The sequence below is a fragment of the Oncorhynchus mykiss genome, chromosome 10 (assembly GCF_013265735.2).
Source record: "Oncorhynchus mykiss isolate Arlee chromosome 10, USDA_OmykA_1.1, whole genome shotgun sequence".
Lineage (NCBI taxonomy): Eukaryota > Metazoa > Chordata > Actinopteri > Salmoniformes > Salmonidae > Oncorhynchus > Oncorhynchus mykiss.
Window position 1 is genome coordinate 73,890,055 of NC_048574.1, and position 23,933 is coordinate 73,913,987.

Genomic DNA, 23,933 nt, shown 5'->3' on the forward strand with positions numbered 1-23,933 from the left:
GGGAGGGTGAACGGAAAGGCTCTGGAGCAACGAACCACCCTTGCTGTCTCTGCCTGGCCGGTTCCCCTCTTTCCACTGGGATTCTCTGCCTCTAACCCTATTACAGGGGCTGAGTCACTGGCTTTACTGGGGCTCTCTCATGCCGTCCCTGGAGGAGGTGCGTCACCTGAGTGGGTTGAGTCACTGATGTGGTCATCCTGTCTGGGTTGGCGCCCCCCCCCCCCCCCCTTAAGTTGTGCCGTGGCGGAGGTCTTTGTGGGCTATACTCAGCCTTGTCTCAGGATGGTAAGTTGGTGGTTGAAGATATCCCTCTAGTGGTGTGGGGGCTGTGCTTTGGCAAAGTGGGTGGGGTTATATCCTTCCTGTTTGGCCCTGTCCGGGGGTGTCCTCGGAGTGGGCCACAGTGTCTCCTGACCCCTCCTGTCTCAGCCTCCAGTATTTATGCTGCAGTAGTTTATGTGTCGGGGGGCTAGGGTCAGTTTGTTATATCTGGAGTACTTCTCCTGTCCTATTCGGTGTCCTGTGTGAATCTAAGTGTGCGTTCTCTAATTCTCTCCTTCTCTCTTTCTCTCTCTCGGAGGACCTGAGCCCTAGGACCATGCCCCAGGACTACCTGACATGATGACTCCTTGCTGTCCCCAGTCCACCTGGCTGTGCTGCTGCTCCAGTTTCAACTGTTCTGCCTTATTATTATTCGACCATGCTGATCATTTATGAACATTTGAACATCTTGGCCATGTTCTGTTATAATCTCCACCCGGCACAGCCAGAAGAGGACTGGCCATCCCACATATGCTCTCTCTAATTCTCTCTTTCTTTCTCTCTCTCGGAGGACCTGAGCCCTAGGACCATGCCCCAGGAATACCTGACATGATGACTCCTTGCTGTCCCCAGTCCACCTGACTGTGCTGCTGCTCCAGTTTCAACTATTCTGCCTTATTATTATTCGACCATGCTGGTCATTTATGAACATTTGAACATCTTGACCATGTTTTGTTATAATCTCCACCCGGCACAGCCAGAAGAGGACTGGCCACCCCACATAGCCTGGTTCCTCTCTAGGTTTCTTCCTAGGTTTTGGCCTTTCTAGGGAGTTTTTCCTAGCCACCGTGCTTCTTCACCTGCATTGCTTGCTGTTTGGGGTTTTAGGCTGGGTTTCTGTACAGCACTTTGAGATATCAGCTGATGTACGAAGGGCTATATAAAATACATTTGATTGATTGATTGATTGATATATAACATAGGTAGATGACGTGCATACCAATATAACATAGGTAGATGACGAGCATACCTATATAACGTAGGTAGATGACATAATGACACATTGAAAAATACAGCGCTACACGTGCAACACAGAATTCCTGATCAAGCCCACAAGGTCTGCAGTGTGGATCTATTTTGAAGTTTGAAAGGAAGATAACAAAAAGACCATATGCAACGTTCGCTGTCTTGAAAGATGTTGGCTTTCGCCGACTGGTTAAAACCTTTTGGGGCTGAGATCCCGCTAACGGAATCGATAGGACAACAGCCAGTGAAAGTGCAGGGCGCCAAATTCAAACAACAGAAATCTCATAATTAAAATTCCTCAAACATACAAGTATTTTACACCATTTTAAAGATACACTTCTTGTTAATCCCACCACAGTGTCCGATTTCAAATAGGCTTTACGGCGAAAGCACCACAAACGATTATGTTAGGTCAGAGCCAAGTCACATAAAAACACATCCATTTTTACAGCCAAAGAGAGGAGATACAAAAAGCAGAAATAGAGAAAAATGAATCACTAAGTGGAGTCATATGTCTACAATTGGAGATGCAGCCAATAATTTATAGCAATGTTTGGGTTCTTATGAATGTTTTTGCTTTCTAGTCAGTCACGTGATTTCTTGGAACTGCTGTGTTGAGTTCCTGCGGTGACTACCTTACTGACGCAAGCTGACTAAAGCTATATCTTACAACGCCTGGATAGGTATTTAATGTCAGCTAACCACATCATATTGTAACGACCCTGGGTTTATAACCGGGGAAATCGACTCTGCCGCACGAGCATGCTTTTGACTTGCTCCCTGCTGTTTCATTACACTGGTGTCAGAAGTGGGATTGGACCTTGCATCCACAACAGTGCGTGTCCTTGGCCGGTGAGCGCGTTCCTGTAAGATGTAGAGCCGCAAGCTAGCGCGAGGACGCGCTCTTTGAAAGGAGGGAGTAGTGTAACGACCCTGGGTTTATTACCGCTGAAATCGACTCTGCTGCACGGGTATGCTTTTGCGGCACAGTCGATAGCGCGCCGGACATCGGGTTAGGAGGTCAAGTGTTCAAGACTTGCTCCCTCCTGTTTCATTACAATATGATAGTTCCATCTGGAAGATGTGGCACGCAACCTTTGGTAGATTCAATGCAAATCCTGCATATCTTTTCAGACAGAACCTCGACCATTTTATTCGTCCAAGTAGAGTGACACAGAATGGTCATAAAGCATCATGAAACTTATATAAAACATGATGAAGAAAATATGATTGTAAAGAATTTATTGCAAAAACAAAGGATTTAAGAAACTAACGTAAAACGAAAGGAATCTTCTTGGCAGGGAGAAAAATAATTTGAATAAATGTGGGTTTTGACACTTATGTAGGTGTCATAACCAGGCATAAAATAACGATATACATTGGAGTTGCTTACCAAGACTACAATGAATGTTCCTGAGTGGCCTTGTTAGTTTCAACTTAAATAGGTTTGAACATATATGGCAAGACTTAAAAAGGGCTGTCTAGCAATGATCAACAACCAACTTGACAGAGCTTGATGAGTTGTAAAAATAATAATGTTCAAATATTGTAGAGTTCAGGTGTGCAAAGCTCTCAGAAACGTACCCAGAAAGACTCACAGCTGAGTGAGTCTCTTATTTTCTTTACTGTTTTTATGCTGAGAATCTTGTCAATTAAAACATATTTTATTTATAATACCAATAAATAAAATATGTCTTGAAAGCACGTAAGTAGCTAACTACTAAACCCTTCTGCTGGCTAGGATATTGGTTGGTCTGTTGCTAGATGAAATTTTAATTCATTATGGAGATGCGTCTCTATTTTTATCCAGAAACAAACCTTTCCCCAAGATACTTGTAGAGATCTGAGAAGACATGAATGATTACTATGGTGATAGCTTCACCTTGCCCTCTGATAGGCTAGGTGGAATTTCATTATTGCTTCAACCTGTCCAATCCTCTCAGATCTCCACCAGTGCTGTATAGGAAGAGTTGTTTCTGGACAGGGGCTCTGTTTTTTTTCTACTAGAACCCTTCCTCTACATGCAAGGCACTTCTGATTAGCTTGTTACTGTAAGTATCATCATTGGTAGATACAGCTTTAATAAACTGTCATCATTAAATCAATCATAAGGCCCTTCTTACATCAGCCTATGTCGAAGTGCTGTACAGAAACCCAGCCTAAAACCCCAAACAGTAAGCAATGCAGGTGTAGAAGCATGGTGGCTAGGAAAAACTCCCTAGAAAGGCCAAAACCTAAAAAGAAACCTAGAGAGGAACCAGGCTATGAGGGGTGGCCAGTCCTCCTCTGGCTGTGCCGGGTGGAGATTATAACAGAATATGGCCAAGATGTTCAAATGTTCATAGACAACAGCAGGGTCAAATAATAATCACCACAGTGGTTGTAGAGGGTGCAACAAGTCAGCACCTCCGGAGTAAATGCACCTCCGGAGTAAATGTCAGTTGGCTTTTCAAAGCCTATCATTCAGAGTATCTCTTCCTCTCTACCGTTGATAACAGCAGGTCTGGGACAAGTTAGCAGATCAAGGTAGAAGGTCAGGGTTCCAAAGCCAAAGCCAGAACAATTGAAACTGTAGCAGCAGCACGACCAGGTGGACTTGGGACAGCAAGGAGTCATCAGCCCATATAGTCCTGAGACATGGACCTAGGGCTCAGGTCATCTGAGAGAAAGAAAGAAAGAGAGAGAGAGAATTAGATAGAGCATACTTAAATTCACACAGGACATCGGATAAGACAGGAGAAATACTCCAGATATAACAGACTGACCCTAGCCCCCCGACACAAACTATTGCAGCATAAATACTGGAGGCTGAGACAGGAGGGTTCAGGAGACACTGTGGCCCCGTCTTGACGATACCCCTGGACAGGGCCAAAAAGGCAAGATATAACCCCACCCACTTTTCCAAAGCACAGCCCCCACACCACTAGAGGGATATCTTCAAGCACCAACTTACTACCCTGAGACAAGGCCGAGTATAGGCCACGAAGATCTCCCCCATGGCACGAACCCAATGGGGGGGGGGTGCCAACTCAGACAGGAAGATATCGTCAGTGACTCAACCCACTCAAGTGACGCACCCCTCCTAGGGACTCCTGGGCCAGACTACACTCAATCATAGGACCTACTGAAGAGATGAGTCTTCAATAAAGACTTAAAGGTCGAGACTGGGTCTGCGTCTCTCACATGGATAGGCAGACCATTCCATAAAAATTGAGCTTTATAGGAGAAAGCCCTGACTCCAGCTGCTTGCTTAGAAATTGTAGGGACAGTCAGGAGGCCTGCGTTTTGTGACCGTAGCATACGTGTAGGTATGTACGGAAGGACCAAATCGGAAAGATAGGTAGGTGCAAGCCCATGTAATGCTTCGTAGGTTAGCAATGAAACCTTGAAAACAGCCGTAGCTTTAACAGGAAGCCAGTGTAGAGAGGCTAGCACTGGGGTAATTTGATCACATTTTTTGGTTCTAGTCAAGCACTAACTGAAGTTTATCCAGGTAGCCGGAAAGTAGAGCATTGCAGTAGTCTAACCTAGTGACAAAAGCATGGATACATTTTTCTGCGTCATTTTGGTCAAGAACGTTTCTGATTTTTGCAATGTTACGTAGATGGGAAAAAAGCTGTCCTTGACAGTCTTGATATGTTCGTCAAAAGAGAGATCAGGGTCCAGAGTAACACCGAGGTCCTTCACAGTTTTATTTGAGACGACTGTACAACCATTAAGGTTAATTGTCAGATTCAACAGAAGATCTCTTTGTTTCTTGGGACCGAGAACTAGCATCTCTGTTTTGTTGGAGTTTAAAAATAGAACATTTGCCGCCATCCACTTCCCTAAGTTTGAAACACAGGCTTCCAGGGAGGGCAATTTTGGGGCTTCACCATGTTTCATCGAAATATACAGCTGTGTGTCGTCCACATAGTATTGAAAGATAACATTGATTCCGATTGACATCACCAAGAGGTAACATAGTGAAGACAATAGTGGTGCTAAAACGGAGCCTTGAGGAACACACCGAAATTTACTGTTGATTTGTCAGAGGACAAACCATCTACAAAGACAAACTGATATCTTTTTGACAGATACGATCTAAACCAGGCCAGAACTTGTCCTTGTAGACCAATTTGGGTTTCCAATCTCTCCAAAAGAATGTGGTGATCGATGGTATCAAAAGCAGCACTAACGTCTAGGATCCCAAGGACAGAGGCAGAGCCTCGGTCTAACGCCTTTAAAAGGTAATTTACCACCTTCGCAGTCTCAGTGCTATGATAGGGTCTAAAACCACACTGAAGTGTTTCGTATACATTGTTTGTTTTCAGGAAGGCAGTGAGTTGCTGTACAACAGGTTTTTCAAAACTTTTTAAGAGGAATGGGAGATTCGATATAGGCCAATAGTTTTTTATATTTTCTGGGTTAAGGTTTGGCTTTATTACTGCCACTTTTAGTGAGTTTGGTACACATCTGGTGGATAGAGAGACATTTATTATGTTCAACATAGGCGGGCCAAGCACAGGAAGCAGCTCATTCAGTAGTTTAGTTGGAATAGGGTCCAGTATGCAGCTTGAAGGTTTAGAGGTCATGATTATTTTCATCAATGTGTCAAGAGATATAGTTTTACAAAACTTTAGTCTCCCTTGATCCTAGGTCTTGGCAGTGAGGAATACACAGATTTAAAGAGGAGTCCATAATTAGCTTTTTTGCTTGTCCATAATTTGCTCAAGACCCAGAGTCTCGAGCTTAATGACGAGTTTGGAGGGTACTATGGTGTTAAATCCTTGTTCATGCTACATAATGATCCCTCACTGGTCTGGGTGGTGCTGGAGATTTGCATTTCATTCAACCAGGTGCTTCTTCTTCCCTCAAACCCCTCTTCCTATAACCCTCTATGATACAGGTATCCTCTCCTTATTTATTGTACAAATAATAACTCTCAAAGTTCTGTGTGAGAGAGAGTGAGAAGTGAGAGATGGTGAGAGAGTGAAAGAGTGTGAAAGAGTATGTGTGTGACTGAATGACTATAGTTTGTCCCCTAATGTCTGTTTTGTAATGTTAATGGTTCGCTGGTTATTTTCCTGTACCCGTGTGTGAGATATTAGAGAACTGAGTGTAATAATTGAATATAAAGTGAGTGAGGTGTACATAGTCTTTACTATATATATATATTTTTTAACACTGTTGATGATAATCGCTGCACTCTTGATTACATAGGGCTGCTGGTTCATTATCTGACTGTCTGAAATGGCACCCTATTTCCCTGATTTTGACCTAAGCTCCATGGGCCCTTATCAAAAGTACTGCACTATATAGGGAATAGGATGCCATTTTGCCTGGGTGCCCCAGAGCGGTATATCATTTTTTCTCCCTCTGCTGGCCTGGAGGATCCAGACAGACCAGGCCACTGTGGCTCACATGGCTGTGTCTCAATACTCTTAAATGGCTTCCTTTCCTTATATTCCTTAATTCTAGAAGAAGCTATACATGACCTGACCAGGAAAGCTCCAGGCCTTAGTTAAAGACCTGGAAGTTTTCCTAGTAAGGTCACATTGTGGGGAAAAGGTCCTTTCCATATTTATATTATATTAAATCTCATCACGGACAACTTGCACGTTTGATCTAATTAGCTTCTTTTAAACTACTTACTACTTTTTTAGCTACTTTGCTACTACTTAGCATGTTAGCTAAATCTTCCCCTAACCCTAACCTTAACCCTTTAACCTAACTCCTAAACTTAACCCCAGGGGCGTAGCCAGTGGGGTGTCCAGGTTTGCACTGGAAACCGCTGCCATCTGATTGGCCACACCGGGTGCCACCCCAAAATATAATGTTCTACATGCAGTTTGATGCTGATTGACATCTCATTTCACCTCTTGTTGAAAGAAGCATTTATTTTGACGTCCAACTGTTTTAAGGTTTAGCATCGGGTTTAGGTTTCCTGAACAACTTTTACGAAGGATGAGTCGCTGTATAATTTAACGTTAGATCTTTGGCTCCGTTAAGAGACAGTTATTAATCAGATAACCTCTAGCGTCGAGAAATCCCATATCCGGGAGCGTAATCATAGCCTCCAGCCCATTACCATAACGCAACGTTTCCTATTCATGAAAATCGCAAATTAAATGAAATAAATATATACAAACACAAGCTTAGCCTTTTGTTAACAACACTGTCATCTCAGATTTTCAAAATATGCTTTTCAACCAAAGCTACACAAGCATTTCTGTAAGAGTATTGATAGCCTAGCATAGCATTAAGCCTAGCATTCAGCAGGCAACATTTTCACAGTAACAAGAAAAGCATTCAAATAAAATAATTTACCTTTGAAGAACTTCGGATGTTTTCAATGACGAGACTCTTAGTTAGACAGCAAATGTTCAATTTTTCCAAAAATATTATTTGTGTAGACGAAATAGCTCCGTTTTGTTCATCACGTTTGGCTAAGAAAAACACCGGAATATGCAGTCACTTACAACGCCAAACTTTTTTCCAAATTAGCTCCATAATATCGACAGAAACATGGCAAACGTTGTTTAGAATCAATCCTCATAGTGTTTTTCACATATCTATTCGATAATCTATCAGTGGTGGCAGTTGCCTTCTCACCAGAAGAAAACGGAAAAATACTGCAGCTGGAGATTACGCAATAATTGCGACGGAGGACACCAAGCGACCACCTGGTAGATGTAGTCTCTTATGGTCAATCTTCCAATGATATGCCTACAAATACGTCACAATGCTGCAGACACCTTGGGGAAAACGTGGAAAACATAAGCTGACTCCTAGCTCCTTCACAGCCATATAAGGAGTCATTGCCATGAGGCGGTTTCAAAAAATGCGGCACTTCCTGATTGGATTTTTATCTGGGTTTTTTCTGTAACATCAGTTCTGTGGCACTCACAGACAATATCTTTGCAGTTTTGGAAATGTCAGAGTGTTTTCTTTCCAAAGCTGTCAATTATAGCATCTTTTCGTGACAAAATATCTTGTTTAAAACGGGAACGTTTTTCATCCAACAATTAAAATAGCGCCCCCTATATCCAATAAGAGAGACACCAGATATGCTGTTCCAAAAGGGCCCAATGGTAGGCCAGGCCTAAACTTTAAACTACACATTTTAGTTAGCAGCTGTTAGTATCTAATCTTGTGGATCCCTTAATTATACATTTCCATAGAGATATGACATTATTTAATGTGTATTTCAGACATTTCAAGATCCACAGATGAGGGTCCTGTCTGCACGGATTAAAAACAGTGCAATATTTGCATTTTGTGTGTAATATAATGCACATTGTTTGAATTTGGTGCTTCTCGATACTGTAAAATCAGTGCCTGACCCAGTTTTTTGCTGAAAACAAAGTTTTCAAAAACAAAGTGGCATAGTTAAAGTGGCTAGTGATACATGTATTACATAAGGATACAGTCGATGATATAGAGTACAGTATATACGTATGCATATGAGATGAATAATGTAGGGTAAGTAACATTATATAAGGTAGCATTGTTTAAAGTGGCTAGTGATATATTTACATAATTTCCCATCAATTCCCATTATTAAAGTGGCTGGAGTTAAGTCAGTGTCAGTGTGTTGGCAGCAGCCACTCAATGTTAGTGGTGGCTGTTTAACAGTCTGATGGCCTTGAGATAGAAGCTGTTTTTCAGTCTCTCGGTCCCAGCTTTGATGCACCTGTACTGACCTCGCCTTCTGGATGATAGCGGGGTGAACAGGCAGTGGCTCGGGTGGTTGATGTCCTTGATGATCTTTATGGCCTTCCTGTGACATCGGGTGGTGTAGGTGTCCTGGAGGGCCGGTAGTTTGCCCCCGGTGATGCGTTGTGCAGACCTCACCACCCTCTGGAGAGCCTTACGGTTGAGGGCGGAGCAGTTGCCGTACCAGGCGGTGATACAGCCCGCCAGGATGCTCTCGATTGTGCATCTGTAGAAGTTTGTGAGTGCTTTTGGTGACAAGCCGAATTTCTTCAGCCTCCTGAGGTTGAAGAGGCGCTGCTGCGCCTTCATCACAATGCTGTCTGTGTGAGTGGACCAATTCAGTTTGTCTGTGATGTGTATGCCGAGGAACTTAAAACTTTCTACCCTCTCCACTACTGTTCCATCGATGTGGATAGGGGGGTGTTCCCTCTGCTGTTTCCTGAAGTCCACAATCATCTCCTTAGTTTTGTTGACGTTGAGTGTGAGGTTATTTTCCTGACACCACACTCCGAGGGCCCTCACCTCCTCCCTGTAGGCCGTCTCGTCGTTGTTGGTAATCAAGCCTACCACTGTTGTGTCGTCCGCAAACTTGATGATTGAGTTGGAGGCGTGCGTGGCCACGCAGTCGTGGGTGAACAGGGAGTACAGGAGAGGGCTCAGAACGCACCCTTGTGGGGCCCCAGTGTTGAGGATCAGCCGGGAGGAGATGTTGTTGCCTACCCTCACCACCTGGGGGCGGCCCGTCAGGAAGTCCAGTACCCAGTTGCACAGGGCGGGGTCGAGACCCAGGGTCTCGAGCTTGATGACGAGCTTGGAGGGTACTATGGTGTTGAATGCCGAGCTGTAGTCAATGAACAGCATTCTCACATAGGTATTCCTCTTGTCCAGATGGGTTAGGGCGGTGTGCAGTGTGGTTGAGATTGCATCATCTGTGGACCTATTTGGGCGGTAAGCAAATTGGAGTGGGTCTAGGGTGTCAGGTAGGGTGGAGGTGATATGGTCCTTGACTAGTCTCTCAAAGCACTTCATGATGACGGAAGTGAGTGCTACGGGGCGGTAGTCGTTTAGCTCAGTTACCTTAGCTTTCTTGGGAACAGGAACAATGGTGGCCCTCTTGAAGCATGTGGGAACAGCAGACTGGTATAGGGATTGATTGAATATGTCCGTAAACACACCGGCCAGCTGGTCTGCGCATGCTCTGAGGGCGCGGCTGGGGATGCCGTCTGGGCCTGCAGCCTTGCGAGGGTTAACACGTTTAAATGTCTTACTCACCTCGGCTGCAGTGAAGGAGAGACCTCATGTTTTCGTTGCAGGCCGTGTCAGTGGCACTGTATTGTCCTCAAAGCGGGCAAAAAAGTTATTTAGTCTGCCTGGGAGCAGGACATCCTGGTCCGTGACTGGGCTGGATTTCTTCCTGTAGTCCGTGATTGACTGTAGACCCTGCCACATGCCTCTTGTGTCTGAGCCGTTGAATTGAGATTCTACTTTGTCTCTGTACTGACGCTTAGCTTGTTTGATAGCCTTGCGGAGGGAATAGCTGCACTGTTTGTATTCGGTCATGTTACCAGACACCTTGCCCTGATTAAAAGCAGTGGTTCGCGCTTTCAGTTTCACGCGAATGCTGCCATCAATCCACGGTTTCTGGTTAGGGAATGTTTTAATCGTTGCTATGGGAACGACATCTTCAACGCACGTTCTAAGGAACTCACACACCGAATCAGCGTATTCGTCAATGTTGTGACCAAAGTGATGGTGAGAGCTTCAAAAAAGCTATGTTTTATCAGGTGCTTGACAGTCTTGACAGAGGCGTTTTTCAAAGAAGAATTGTGAGATAATGCAAGGGGTCCAGTCTCTCAACCCAAAGAGAACAGCATTTTTGAATGAGGAGCTTCTGTTTAACTTTGCTCAGACCTTTGAGTCAGATTTAGAGGACCTCAAACATGAGGTTCATCAAACCAGGGGGCTTCTCGATAGGAGAGAAAAAAGTGAAAGAGACAGACCATCTACTCTCCTTTACTTTGTTGTGCTTCTAGAACCTTCTAAAGAGGTCTTCCATGAGCTATTTCGACTTTGCAAGATTTCTGTTGTTACACCAGTCAGCAGTGCTTCTTGCGAGAGAAGCTTCTCAGCTCTAAAACTGATTAAAACCCACCTCAGGATAACCGTGGTTGATGACTGGTTAAGTCACCTCGGAATTCTCAGTGTTGAGTCAAGGAGGGAAATGTATTTATAAAGCCCTTCTTACATCAGCTGATATCTCAAAGTGCTGTACAGAAACCCAGCCTAAAACCCCAAACAGCAAGCAATGCAGGTGTAGAAGCAAATGCAATTTGAAAATCACATCAAACACATCATCACAACAGTGTAGTTATTTTAACACTCACCTCACCGTGATTGGTAAATTTGAAGAACCAACGGGTTGAAACTGAGTGGAAAAGATGATCGTTGTGGATGTTGTTTCAAAGCCGAACACAACTAAATGGACAGCATTTTCTAAGGCGATGATTTATTCAAACAAACACTCGAACACATATTAGAGCGTATGCATATGCGTACTTTAGACCTGTAGAGCCCAACTTAATTAAAATAATGATTGTGCTGTTATACAATACATATTATGCATGACATAAACATAAAAAAACTGATTCAAGATGTCTTTGGTAGATAATTGGTTTAGCATGTACATAAAATAAAAAATAGTAGCAATTACATTTAAGTGTATACTTTTTAGTGTGCATACTGAATGGACTGGTTAACTTATGCTAAGCTACAAACTTTTTATCCATGAGTCTTGGAGATAACGTATAGACCTGGGCGATGCTTTTGGTTCATTGATTGTGCAAGGCGCCTTACAGAGTTATCCATCAATACATTTGCATTTGATATTGAATTGCCTAATAATTGGGCTAGCTTAATATTTCTATAATGAATTGTCTGATAAATAACGTTTAACTATATTTTAATAATTAATTGGCTGAGACATTACTTTTAACTACAGAATATCTCACCACCATGCGTTTCTATCTCCTCCTCTCTTCTTCATTATTTTCTCAAACACAGTGAGGGGTTGGCAACAGCTTAATGAAATATATTTGTTGTGAAAACATGTTACAAACAATGTTTTTTATTTTTTATTTCACCTTTATTTAACCAGGTAGGCTAGTTGAGAACAAGTTCTCATTTGCAACTGCGACCTGGCCAAGATAAAGCGTAGCAATTCGACACATACAACAACACAGAGTTACACATGGAATAAACAAAACATACAGTCAATAATACAGTAGAACAAAATAAATCAAAAAGTCTATATACAGTGAGTGCAAATGAGGTAAGTTAAGGAAATAAATAGGCTGTGGTGGCGAAGTAATTACAATATTAAACACTGGAATGGTAGATCGGCAGAAGATGAATGTGCAGGTTGAGATACTGGGGTGCAAAGGAGCAAAATAAATAAATAAATAAATACCAGTATGGGGATGAGGTAGGTAGATAGATGGGCTGTTAACAGATGGGCTATGTACATGTGCAGTGATCTGTGAGCTGCTCTGACAGCTGGTGCTTAAAGCTAGTGAGGGAGATGTGAGTCTCCAGCTTCAGAAATTTTTGAAATTAGTTCCAGTCATGGGCAGCAGAGAACTGGAAGGAAAGACGACCAAAGGAGGAATCGGCTTTGGGGGTGACCAGTGAGATATACCTGCTGGAGCGCGTGCTACGAGTGGGTGCTGCTATGGTGACCAGTGAGCTGAGATAAGGAGGGGCTTTACCTAGCAGAGACTTGTAGATAACCTGTAGCCAGTGGGTTTGGCGACGAGTATGAAGCGGGGGCCAACCAACGAGAGCGTACAGGTCACAATGGTGGGTAGTGTATGGGGCTTTGGTGACAAAACGGATGGCACTGTGATAGACTGCATCCAATTTGCTGAGTAGAGTGTTGGAGGCTATTTTATAGATGACATCACCGAAGTTGAGGATCGGTAGGATGGTCAGTTTTACGAGGGTATGTTTGGCAGCATGAGTGAAGGATGCTTTGTTGCGATATAGGACGCCGATTCTAGATTTAATTTTGGATTGGAGATGCTTAATGTGAGTCTGGAAGGAGAGTTTACAGTCTAAAATCACCAGTAGCAAGAGCAACATCATTGATGTATATAGAAAAGAGAGTCGGCCCAAGAATTGAACCCTGTGGCACACCCATAGAGACTGTCAGAGGTCTGGAAACAGGCCCTCCAATTTGACACACAGAACTCTATCAAAGAAGTATTTGGTAAACCAGGCGAGGCAATCATTTGAGAATCCAAGGCTGTCGAGTCTGCCAATAAGAATGTTGTGATTGACAGAGTTGAAAGCCTTGGCCAGGTCGATGGATACGGCTGCACAGTAATGTCTCTTATCAATGGCGGTTATGATGTCATTTAGAACCTTGAGCGTGGCTGAGGAGCACCCATAACCAGCTCTGAAACCAGATTGCATAGCGGAGAAGGTATTGTGGTATTCGAAATGGTCAGTAATCTGTTTGTTAAAACCTCTTGAAACTAGGGGGCACTATTTTTATTTTTGGAAAAATAACGTTCCCAAAGTAAACGGCCTATTTTTCAGGATCAGATGCTAGAATATGCATATAATTGACAGATTAGGATAGAAAAGACTCTAAAGTTTCCAAAACTGTAAAAATATTGTCTGTGAGTATAACAGAACTGATATAGCAGGCGAAAGCCTGAGAAAAATCCAATCAGACAGTGACTCTTATTTAGAAACCTCTGCGTTCCTATGTGTCCCTATTGAGCAGTGAAAGGGATATCAACCAGATTCCTTTTTCTATGGCTTCCCTAATGTGTTTAGTATCACAAGACATAGTTTCAGGCTTTTATTTTGAAAAATGAGCGTGAACGACAACATTGCGTCAGTGGTCAGCTGGTGGCTCTTGAGGATTGATTTGTGCATAATAGACAAATGCGGCAATTGTTTCTCTCGCTCCTACTAAGAAGCCAACTGTCCCGGTTGATATATTATCGAATAGATATTTGAAAAACACCTTGAGGATTGATTATAAAAAAACGTTTGCCATGTTTCTGTCAATATTATAGATCTAATTTGGAATATTTTTCACCGTTGTTGTGACCTCAATTTCCGGTCGATTTCTCAGCCAAACGTGAAGAACAAACGGAGGTATTTCGGCTCCAAAAACAATCTTTATGGAACAAAAGGAACATTTGCTGTCTAACTGGGAGTCTCGTGAGTGAAAACATCCGAAGCTCATCAAAGGTAAACGATTTAATTTGATTGCTTTTCTGATGTTCGTGACCAAGTTACCTGGTGCTAGCTGGACATTATGCTATGCTATGCTATCGATAAACTTACACAAATGCTTGTCTTGCTTTGGCTGTAAAGCATAATATCAAAATCTGAGATGACAGGGTGATTAACAAAAGGCTAAACTGTGTTTCAATATATTTCACTTGTGATTTCATGAATCTGAATATTTTCTAGTAAGATTTTTTTGTCCGTTGCGTTATGCTAATTAGTGTCAGTTGATGACAATTCTCCCGATTCCGGGATGGGTAGTTCTAAGAGGTCGTTTGTTAACTTGGCTTTCGAAGACCTTAGAAAAACAGGGTAGGATTGATATAGGTCTGTAGCAGTTTGGGTCTAGAGTGTCACCCCCTTTGAAGAGGGGATGACCACGGCAGCTTTCCAATCTTTGGGAATCTCAGACGATACGAAAGAGAGGTTGAACAGGCTAGTAATAGGGGTTGCAACAATTTCGGCAGATAATTTTAGAAAGAGAGGGTCCAGATTGTCTAATCCGGCTGATTTGTAGGCGTCCAGATTTTGCAGCTCTTTCAGAACATCAGCTATCTGGATTTGGGTAAAGGAGAAATGGTGGGGGTTTTCGCGGGTTGATGTGGAGGGTGCCGGGCAGTTGACCGGGGTAGGGGTAGCCATGTGGAAGGCATGGCCAGCCGTAGAGAAATGCTTATTCAAATTCTCAATTATAGTGGATTTATCGGTGGTGACAGTGTTTCCTAGCCTCAGAGCAGTGGGCAGCTGGGAGGTGGTGCTCTTATTCTCCATGGACTTTACAGTGTCCCATAACTTTTTTGAGTTAGTACTACAGGATGCAAATTTCTGTTTGAAAAATCTTGCTTTAGCTTTTCTAACTGCCTGTGTATATTTGTTCTTAACTTCCCTGAAAAGTTGCATATCACCGGGGCTATTCGATGCTAATTCAAAACGCCACAGGATGTTTTTGTGCTGGTCAAGGGCAGATAGGTCTGGAGTGAACCAAGGACTATATCTATTCCTAGTTCTACATTTTTTGAGAGGGGCATGCTTATTTAAGATGGTGAGGAAGGCACTTTTAAAGAATAGCCAGGCATCATCTACTGACGGGATGAGGTCAATGTCATTCCAGGATACCCCGGACAGGTGTATTTGGAGGGCGAGTTAGTTAGGATGACATCTACAGTGGGGCAAAAAAGTATTTAGTCAGCCACCAATTGTGCAAGTTCTCCCACTTAAAAAGATGAGAGGACTGTAATTTTCATCACAGGAACACTTCAACTATGACAGACAAAATGCGATTTTTTTCTCCAGAAAATCACATTGTAGGATTTTTAATGAATTTATTTGCAAATTATGGTGGAAAATAAGTATTTGGTCAATAACAAAAGTTTATCTCAATACTTTGTTATATACCCTTTGTTGGCAATGACAGAGGTCAAACGTGTTCTGTAAGTCTTCACAAGGTTTTCACACACTGTTGCTGGTATTTTGGCCCAATACTCCATGCAGATCTCCTCTAGAGCAGTGATGTCTTGGGGCTGTTGCTGGGCAACACGGACTTTCAACTCCCTCCAAAGATTTTCTATGGGGTTGAGATCTGGAGACTGGGTAGGCCACTTCAGGACCTTGAAATGTCTGAGACCAGCCATCCAGACAGCTGATGAAACTGAGGAGTATTTCTGTCTGTATTAAAGCCCTTTCGTGGGGAAACTCATTCTGATTGGCTGGGCCCCTGCCCAGTCATACGAAATCCATAGATTGGGGCCTAATTATTATTTAACCTTTATTTAACGAGGCAGATCAGTTAAGAACACATTCTTGTTTACAATGATGGTTTACCGTGGAACACTGCCTTGTTAAGGGCAGAAAGACAGATTTTTACCTTGTAAAATGTAGCACTGTTCACAGGCTCTGATGCTTTGATTAACATCCTGATGAGAAACCACAGTCAAATCCAAAGAAGAAGTGATGATGTTTAGTGTAATTATTCGACTATCTTCATAATTTTGCATACTCTGTCTTATTACCTGTTCTACTTTGTCTAAAAGCTCTCTGACCTGATTGGTATCGCACTTAACATCATTGTTGAACACTTGGAAACTGCCTTCCCATTTCTGAACAAAATTCTTCAGGTTTTGGTCTTCTCTAAAAAAACAGCTCTACGGAAGTGTCTCCATAACTAAAAAGCACTATGGTATATTCACTGACAGAGGGACTTAACATCTTCTCCAGTGTCTCCATCACTCTCTTCTCTTGCTCTGTGAAGCGGCCCAGCTGAATGACCGGTAGGAAGGCATGGGGACCTGGTGTTAGAGAGAGACAAAGACCTCTCAATCTAATCTCTGACTTCCTCTTCAGAGAGGTCACTGTTGAGCAGACCTGGAGTGTCCACAACCATCACTGTCCTCCCACACAGCCCCGTCTCTCTCTCTGCTCTCACTCTTCAGGGTCAGTGACTTGGGACTGATTCTGGAATCAAACAGCTTTTGGCCCATGATGGTGTTTCATGCTACACTCTTCTCCAATCCACTCAGACCAACCAAAACCAGTCTCAGGTCATTGCTGATTTCAGCTTCTGAAAGCAACAGTAAGTAGACGAGAGAAGAGATTTGTATGTCCTTAGTGATGAGCAAAATGGAATACTGCTGCTCAGAGACGTACATGAGTAGGATCACAGATGAATAATAAAACAAATATGGGCATTATTCCTATCTCAATAACTCATGTATAGATCAGTAAAAAAACAATAATTATGAATTGAAAGATCAATGCATCTGTCAACTTGCACTATACTACATTACATTGTGTTCATTTTCATTAATTAGGTCATTTCAAAATGCATTTATGTGCTTGTATTAATCAATATGCTTTAGTATATGTAATTCCCAAACATTCTAAGAATTTATGAAAAAGTGAAAATTACCTTATCCAATTGCTTACTTGTCAGAAAATGTAAAAATTAAAATGTCATTCTTCCTGGGGGTCTATATAAACAGATTTTAATACGATTTCATGTTGCTAAAATGCTCTCCAGCAGCCTGACACCTGCGCCTCTCCCCCCTTAGGGGGAAATTCTTTCTCCACGTGCCAACCCTAAACTGCCAGTCCCTCCCCTGCACCCCGAGCTAGGGCGAACCCTCGCCCTCCTCCGGTACCCCGACCACGACCTGCAGAAAGTGGAGGAAGAAGAGGTGGTGGAGGAGGAAGGACAAAGGAAGGACGGTGGAGGATGAAAGGAGGACGGAGAAGGGAGGGATGGTGGAGGATGAAAGGAGGAAGGAGAAGGAGGGATGGTGGAGGATGAAAGGAGGAAGGAGAAGGGAGAGATGGTGGAGGATGAAAGGAGAAGGGAGGGATGGTGGAGGATGAAAGGAGGAAGGAGAAGGGAGGGATGGTGGAGGATGAAAGGAGGAAGGAGAAGGGAGGGATGGTGGAGGATAAAAGGAGAAGGGAGGGATGGTGGAGGATGAAAGGAGGAAGGAGAAGGGAGGGATGGTGGAGGATGGAAGTAGAAGGGAGGGATGGTGGAGGAGGATGAAAGGAGGAAGGAGAAGGGAGGGATGGTGGAGGGATGGTGGAGGATGAAAGGAGGAAGGAGAAGGGAGGGATGGTGGAGGATGAAAGGAGGAAGGAGAAGGGAGGGATGGTGGAGGATGAAAGGAGGAAGGAGAAGGGAGGGATGGTGGAGGATGAAAGGAGAAGGGAGGGATGGTGGAGGATGGAAGGAGAAGCGAGGGATGGTGGAGGATGAAAGGAAGAAGGAGAAGGGAGGGATGGCGGAGGACGTGTCAGATGATTCAGGGCTGCCTCTGGACCTGGACATGGTGTCTCTGGATCCTCTGGAAGAGGAAGAGGAGGAAGATTTTTCTCTGGGGGAGCCTATGGACTGAAGCATGTCTCCTGACACACTAGAGGGCGCTGTCCCTACACCAGGGAGACATCTACTACACCCAGCCCCGTCCTCTTCCTCCCTGTTTCTGCAACCTAACGGCTAGTTCTATCCAGTCTCCAACTCCCCCACTCCCTCCCTCCTGTCCCCCGTCTGGACAACAACAACGGTGGTCGTCGGACGTCCGATTGGCTGGAAGGCTAGCAGCTTCCGCACTGCAATCCCGGACCCCTCTGCTGGCCCTGCCCCTGAGCAAAATGAGTTAATTTCCTGTCCGGGCTGCTGTCTTATTGGTTTGCGCTTTCCTTCTGTGTGCCTGAAGGAGGCGAATGGTCTCGCTCCTCTGTCCGCGCCTTGCGTGTCTTGGCTGCCCCTACCGGAGGGACAGACTTAAGTAGGGCTCCCCCTAGTGGGCTGACTGACTGACTGACAACAAAGTGTGTGTGTGTGTGTGTGTGTGTGTGTGTGTGTGTGTGTGTGTGTGTGTGTGTGTGTGTTTGTGTGTGTGTGAATTCATTATTTTCTTCTACTTATTCATTTGAGTTCTTATATATTGGTTGTTGACCTGGCTTCATTTGATAATGTCAGTGTGTCCCTGGTTTGTTCACTCACTTTCTACACTCTGAATCTTTCTATTTGATTCCTATTAATGATTTTTCACTGGTCTGGGTGGTGCTTGAGATTTGTATTGAATTCAAACAGGTGCTTCTTCTTGCCTCAAACCTCAGTGTTCTTCCCATAACCCACTATGATCCAGGTATCCTCAGCATGTTTTAACAGCCTGTGTAACTTTGAAACAGCATGAAAAGCAATTCTCCTTATTGTACAGATTATTCCACCCAAGTGTGTGTGTGTGTGTGTGTGTGTGTGTGTGTGTGTGTGTGTGTGTGTGCGCCTGCACGTGTGTGTGTGTGTCTGCGCCTGCACGTGTGTGTGTGTGTGTGCGCCTGCACGTGTGTGTGTGCTTGCACGTGTGTGTGTGTGTGTGCCTGCACGTGTGTCAGAGGGAGAGATAGTATGTGTGTCAGAGGGAGAGATAGTATGTGTGTGACTGAATGACGAAGGTTTGTCCCCTGATGTCTGTATTGAAATGTTAAATGTTCGCTGGTCATTTCCCCGTACCTGTGTGTGAGAGATTAGAGAACTGAGTGTAATAATTGTATATAAAGTGATGAGGTGTACATCATCTTTACTCTGTTTTACACTATTGATGATAATCTTTGCACTTTTGATTTCATAGGCCTGCTGGTTCTTTGTCTGTTTGGGATGAAATGGCACCCTATTCCATATATAGCGTACTACTTTGAACAAAGCCCCATGTGTTCTGGTCAAAAGTAGTGCATTATATATGGAATAGGATGCCAATTTGTCAGTTGGTCCCAGAGTTTAGGATTTTATTTTCTCCCTCTGCTGGCCTGGAGGATCCAGACAGACTAGGCCGCCATGGCTCACATGTCTGTGTCTCAATAACCGTCAATGGCTTCCATTCCTCGTAACCTTTACTTCTAGGAGAAGCTATACAGGACCTGACCAGGGAAAACTCCAGGCCTTAGTTATAGACCTGGAGGTTTTCCCAGTCAGGTCACTGGTCAAGAAAAGAGAGTCTCATTATTACTTCACTGTTTAAACAGCATGATTTACAGTCTGGACAACTGTGTGCATCCATATAAATAATTCCACTGTTCTGTCCCATATTGATGATGTCATATTGACAATGGTATGAACACCAACCCATTTGTTCAAGGAATGACCAAGTCATGGAGTGTTATGCACAACATGAATACGTTTTTTTATTTTTTGTTGTTGATTAAAACATATTTGATTTATAATGCCAATGCATGAAAGCTACCCTAAAATCACATACGTAGCTAATTACCAGCTTTAATAAACTGTCATGATGATTATTTGTGTTATTTTAAGAAAATATCCTCACTGAATATCAATGAAACAATAGATTACATTCAATGTTGTCTAGTATTTGTCTTAAATTGTCATTACATAATGTTTACTATTGACATAAATGGAAACAAATCACAGACACAGCAGAGCCAGGATAAATGTCATAAATCTTTATGTAAGCTATAGAATATACATCTATAGAAGTCAATGCTATAGTTACAGGCTATAACAGTAGAATGGCAACAGTGTACACTGTATATGAATGCATTCAATGTGACTAAGCTCGGGACTCTTGAACAGCATTGTTTCAGATTTTCATTGTGTACTGCACCTATCTTTTACTGCTGTTTTCCACACTTCAGCAGCTTTTTTAATAAAACTATATAGAAAGCCATTTCTTCCTTCAGCTCTCTCTCTTGCCTCCCTTTCATGTTTTTCCCTCAGCTCCTTTATTTCTTTATCTTTAGCCTCGTTTTCCAGTTTCAGTTTCTCCAGTTCCTCCTCCCTGAGTCTCTGCTCTTCCTTCTCTCTCTGGATTCTCTTCTTCTCCTCTTTAATAGCTTTCTCCTGAGCCTCTTGTGTATCTTGCTTCAGTTCATTCTGTCTGCGTTTCTGCTCTTCGTTCTCTCTCAGGATCCTCTCATTCTTCTCTTTAAGCTCTTTTTCCCGAGCCTCTTGGATCATTTTTTCTTTCTTCAGTTTCTCCTCCTCTCTGCGTATCTTCTCTTCATTCTCTCTCAGGATCCTGTTCTTCTCCTCTTCAATCGCTCTCTCAGCCTCCTGGAACATATCAGTGGTGTAGTGGCTTCCTCCATTCATCTTCACCATCGTGTTGATCTTCTCAAGCAGCTCAGTGACCTGGGAGCGATTCTTATCTTTCTTGTTGAAGACATGATATCTCCCATTGCATTGGGAAATAACACTATCCAGATGTGGATTTCCAAGCAGGAACTGTGCAATTGTTACATCATCATCATCATCATCATCACCATGAAGAAAGTCTCCATGTGTGAAGAGAACCATGGTGTATTTGGATGCTTCATCCCCAAATAATGTCTTAATCATCTCCACAGTTTTCTGTTCCTCTTCAGTGAATCTTCCCAGCTGGATCACAATCAGGAACACATGGGGACCAGGTGCAGAGAAAGAGATGCATTCAGCAATCTTTTTCAGTGACTCTTCATTGGACAATGAAGTATCAAACAAACCTGGGATGTCAATAACAGCTACACTTTGCTCACCCACCTTCCCTCTTCTCTTGTGACAGTTTTTTGTCTGAGAAATAGAGGAGATTTTTGATGGGAAAGCGTTTTCCCCTAGAATGATGTTTCCTGCAACACTTTTCCCAGCTCCTGTCTTCCCGACCAGAACAATGCGGATCTCCCCATTTTGTGTATGCAGTTGGATTCCTGTTGGATAACAAGAACACTTGTTAACTTTTTTAAGAGGTCTAGACTTCATGTACTGCTTGTTAGCACATTTTGAGTAATGGCAAAAACAATTTGTTTCTTCATGGTCTGCACAAAACAATCTGTGAGCATTGCCTCTACAGATGCAGGATCTTAATTTTAGCCTGTTTGCTACAGCAGGAAAATAATCCTGCAGCAATAGGAAATGTGAATTATTATATGGATTAGGGAAAATCAAGTCTGGACTTTCAAAGTGGACATTAGAAACTTTAGAGTACTTAAAATGCAAATCCACTACAATTTTGCATTTGCTGCTGTGCAGGAAAACCTTCAGCAACAAAATATTTATCAAATTAAGATCCTACATCTGTATGTGCTAAACTGTTTTTATGCCATTATAATTTTTTTGCTAAATTGACTCCCATCAAATACCAAGCAATCTCTTGGTTTCAATATATAAACAAAGGCCACCGTACAAACATAAATGTATAATCCATGTGTTCCTTTTTTAGAATCATTACAGCAAGTGAGAAAGAGAAGGAAAGATAGAGAAGGTAGTGCTCTAAAACAGTCATAGACAATAAGCGCATACAAGAATAAAAACAAAATGAATTACTCCACTGACTTGTACATTATAATGTAACTAATAATGTTAACATTTTGTGTCAACTTGACAAAAAAATAAAAGGGGAGTAATATAAAATAATGCTCCCCACTGCTATGCATCATTATATTTCTAGAGCACATGAAGATCAAAGGAAAAAGCACATCAAAAAAGGAATCAATACCATTGGCTTGAGTTCCCATCTTTATAACCTAAAGGCTACTCACCAGACTGAGAAACTTTGCTGTTCATGTTTGCAGTGAAGATCTGTCACTCTGTCTCAAGCACTGTGTGAGAGTAGTAGCAGAAGTAGTTTCTATGCTTCTATAAGGATACTAAAGATATACAGTGTGAGAGTGGGTCTGCTCACTTGTTTTATACAGGATCTGTCAGGTGCCCACCCCCTGACACACCCACAGGCTTTCTCTTAGCTTTCATACATTTACTGAAATCCTTTCCCACTAGTTATGGCTGTAATACAATACAACTGTTTTGACTGGTCTAATATTGAACTATTCAGTCAAGTCAAATCGTAATGCACTAGTAATCGGCAGTATGTTTGGACTACTATGTGTTGACTACTAATTGAGGCCGAATATATTCAACATGTTTGAACATTTTCGGGATGCCGTATGTGCCCGTAGAGTGCCCGGGAGCCTATGGGAGCCATCATCCGCAAATCGGTTATGTGCTTACACTTTACGAGACTGTGGCATTATGTTTTACTCTGGGTATGATCTAAAGATTTGGGAAAATGCTCCTGGAGCTGATCAGGAGCCTGTAGATCGTCCTAAAAACTTGTAGTGTCTACCCGGCTTTATTTTCACATATTGTTGCTCAACAGGTCACACCTCAAGTGACCTCATTTGCATTAGCCTATAGGTTGGGTATTGAAGCCCCACTTGTAAATAATAATAGTTCGAATGACAATACTAATAATAACACCTTTATTTGTAAAGCAATTTTCATATACTTCAAAATGCAAAGCAAAAAATAACAACATAGAAGATTAGTAGGCTTAACTACAGTGGGGCAAAAAAGTATTTAGTCAGCCACCAATTGTGCAAGTTTTCCCACTTAAAAAGATGAGAGAGGCCTGTAATTTTCATCATAGGTACACTTCAACTATGACAGACAAAATGAGAAAAAAAATCCAGAAAATCACATTGTAGGATTTTTAATTAATTTATTTGCAAATTATGGTGGAAAATAAGTATTTGGTCACCTACAAACAAGCAAGATTTCTGGCTCTCACAGACCTGTAACTTGTTCTTTAAGAGGATCCTCTGTCCTCCACAACGTTACCTATATTAATGGTACCTGTTTGAACTTGCTATCAGTATAAAAGACACCTGTCCACAACCTCAAACAGTCACACTCCAAACTCCACTATGGCCAAGACCAAAGAGCTGTCAAAGGACACCAGAAACAAAATTGTAGACCTGCACCTGGCTGGGAAGACTGAATCTGCAATAAGTAAGCAGGCTGGTTTGAAGAAAAAAACTGTGGGAGCAATTATTAGGAGACATACAAGACCACTGATAATCTCCCTTGATCTGGGGCTCCACGCAAGATCTCACCCCGTGGGGTCAAAATGATCACAAGAACGGTGAGCAAAAATACCAGAACCACACGGGGGGACCTAGTGAATGACCTGCAGAGAGCTGGGACCAAAGTAACAAAGCTTACCATCAGTAACACACTATGCCGCCAGGGACTCAAATCCTGCAGTGCCAGACGTGTTCCCCTGCTTAAGCCAGTACATGTCCAGGCCCGTCTGAAGTTTGCTAGAGAGCATTTGGATGATCCAGAAGAAGATTGGGAGAATGTTATATGGTCAGATGAAACCAAAATATAAAATTTT

At 42.8% G+C, this 23,933-nt stretch overlaps 2 protein-coding genes across 3 annotated transcripts in view; one reads left to right on the forward strand and one right to left on the reverse strand.

Annotated features, from left to right (window-relative positions):
- LOC110497264 (dual specificity testis-specific protein kinase 1) overlaps positions 1–20,061 on the forward strand; it is a 49,790-nt gene extending 29,729 nt beyond the window's left edge. For both annotated transcript variants that reach the window (XM_036933962.1, XM_036933963.1), the window contains one exon: positions 18,860–20,061. The gene's annotated coding sequence lies outside the window, so the exon portion shown is untranslated. The remainder of the gene's footprint in view (positions 1–18,859) is intronic.
- Positions 20,062–20,206: 145 nt separating this feature from the next.
- On the reverse strand, positions 20,207–22,454 carry LOC110497261 (GTPase IMAP family member 7). The gene is made up of 2 exons (XM_036933964.1): positions 22,297–22,454; positions 20,207–21,465 (listed from the first exon to the last, which is right to left on the reverse strand). Exons 1-2 carry the CDS (start codon positions 22,319–22,321, stop codon positions 20,372–20,374), a joined length of 1,119 nt encoding a protein of 372 aa, XP_036789859.1. The 5' UTR covers positions 22,322–22,454; the 3' UTR covers positions 20,207–20,371.
- Between the last annotated feature and the right edge of the window lie 1,479 nt (positions 22,455–23,933).

Bases quoted from the DNA above. Each gene is read 5' to 3' on its own strand.
- LOC110497261 (XM_036933964.1), bottom strand. From the start codon at position 22,321: ATGAACAGCAAAGTTTCTCAGTCTG. The intron at 21,466-22,296 runs GTGAGTAGCCTT...GTTATCCAACAG, and splicing joins CAGCAAAGTTTCTCAGTCTG to GAATCCAACTGCATACACAA.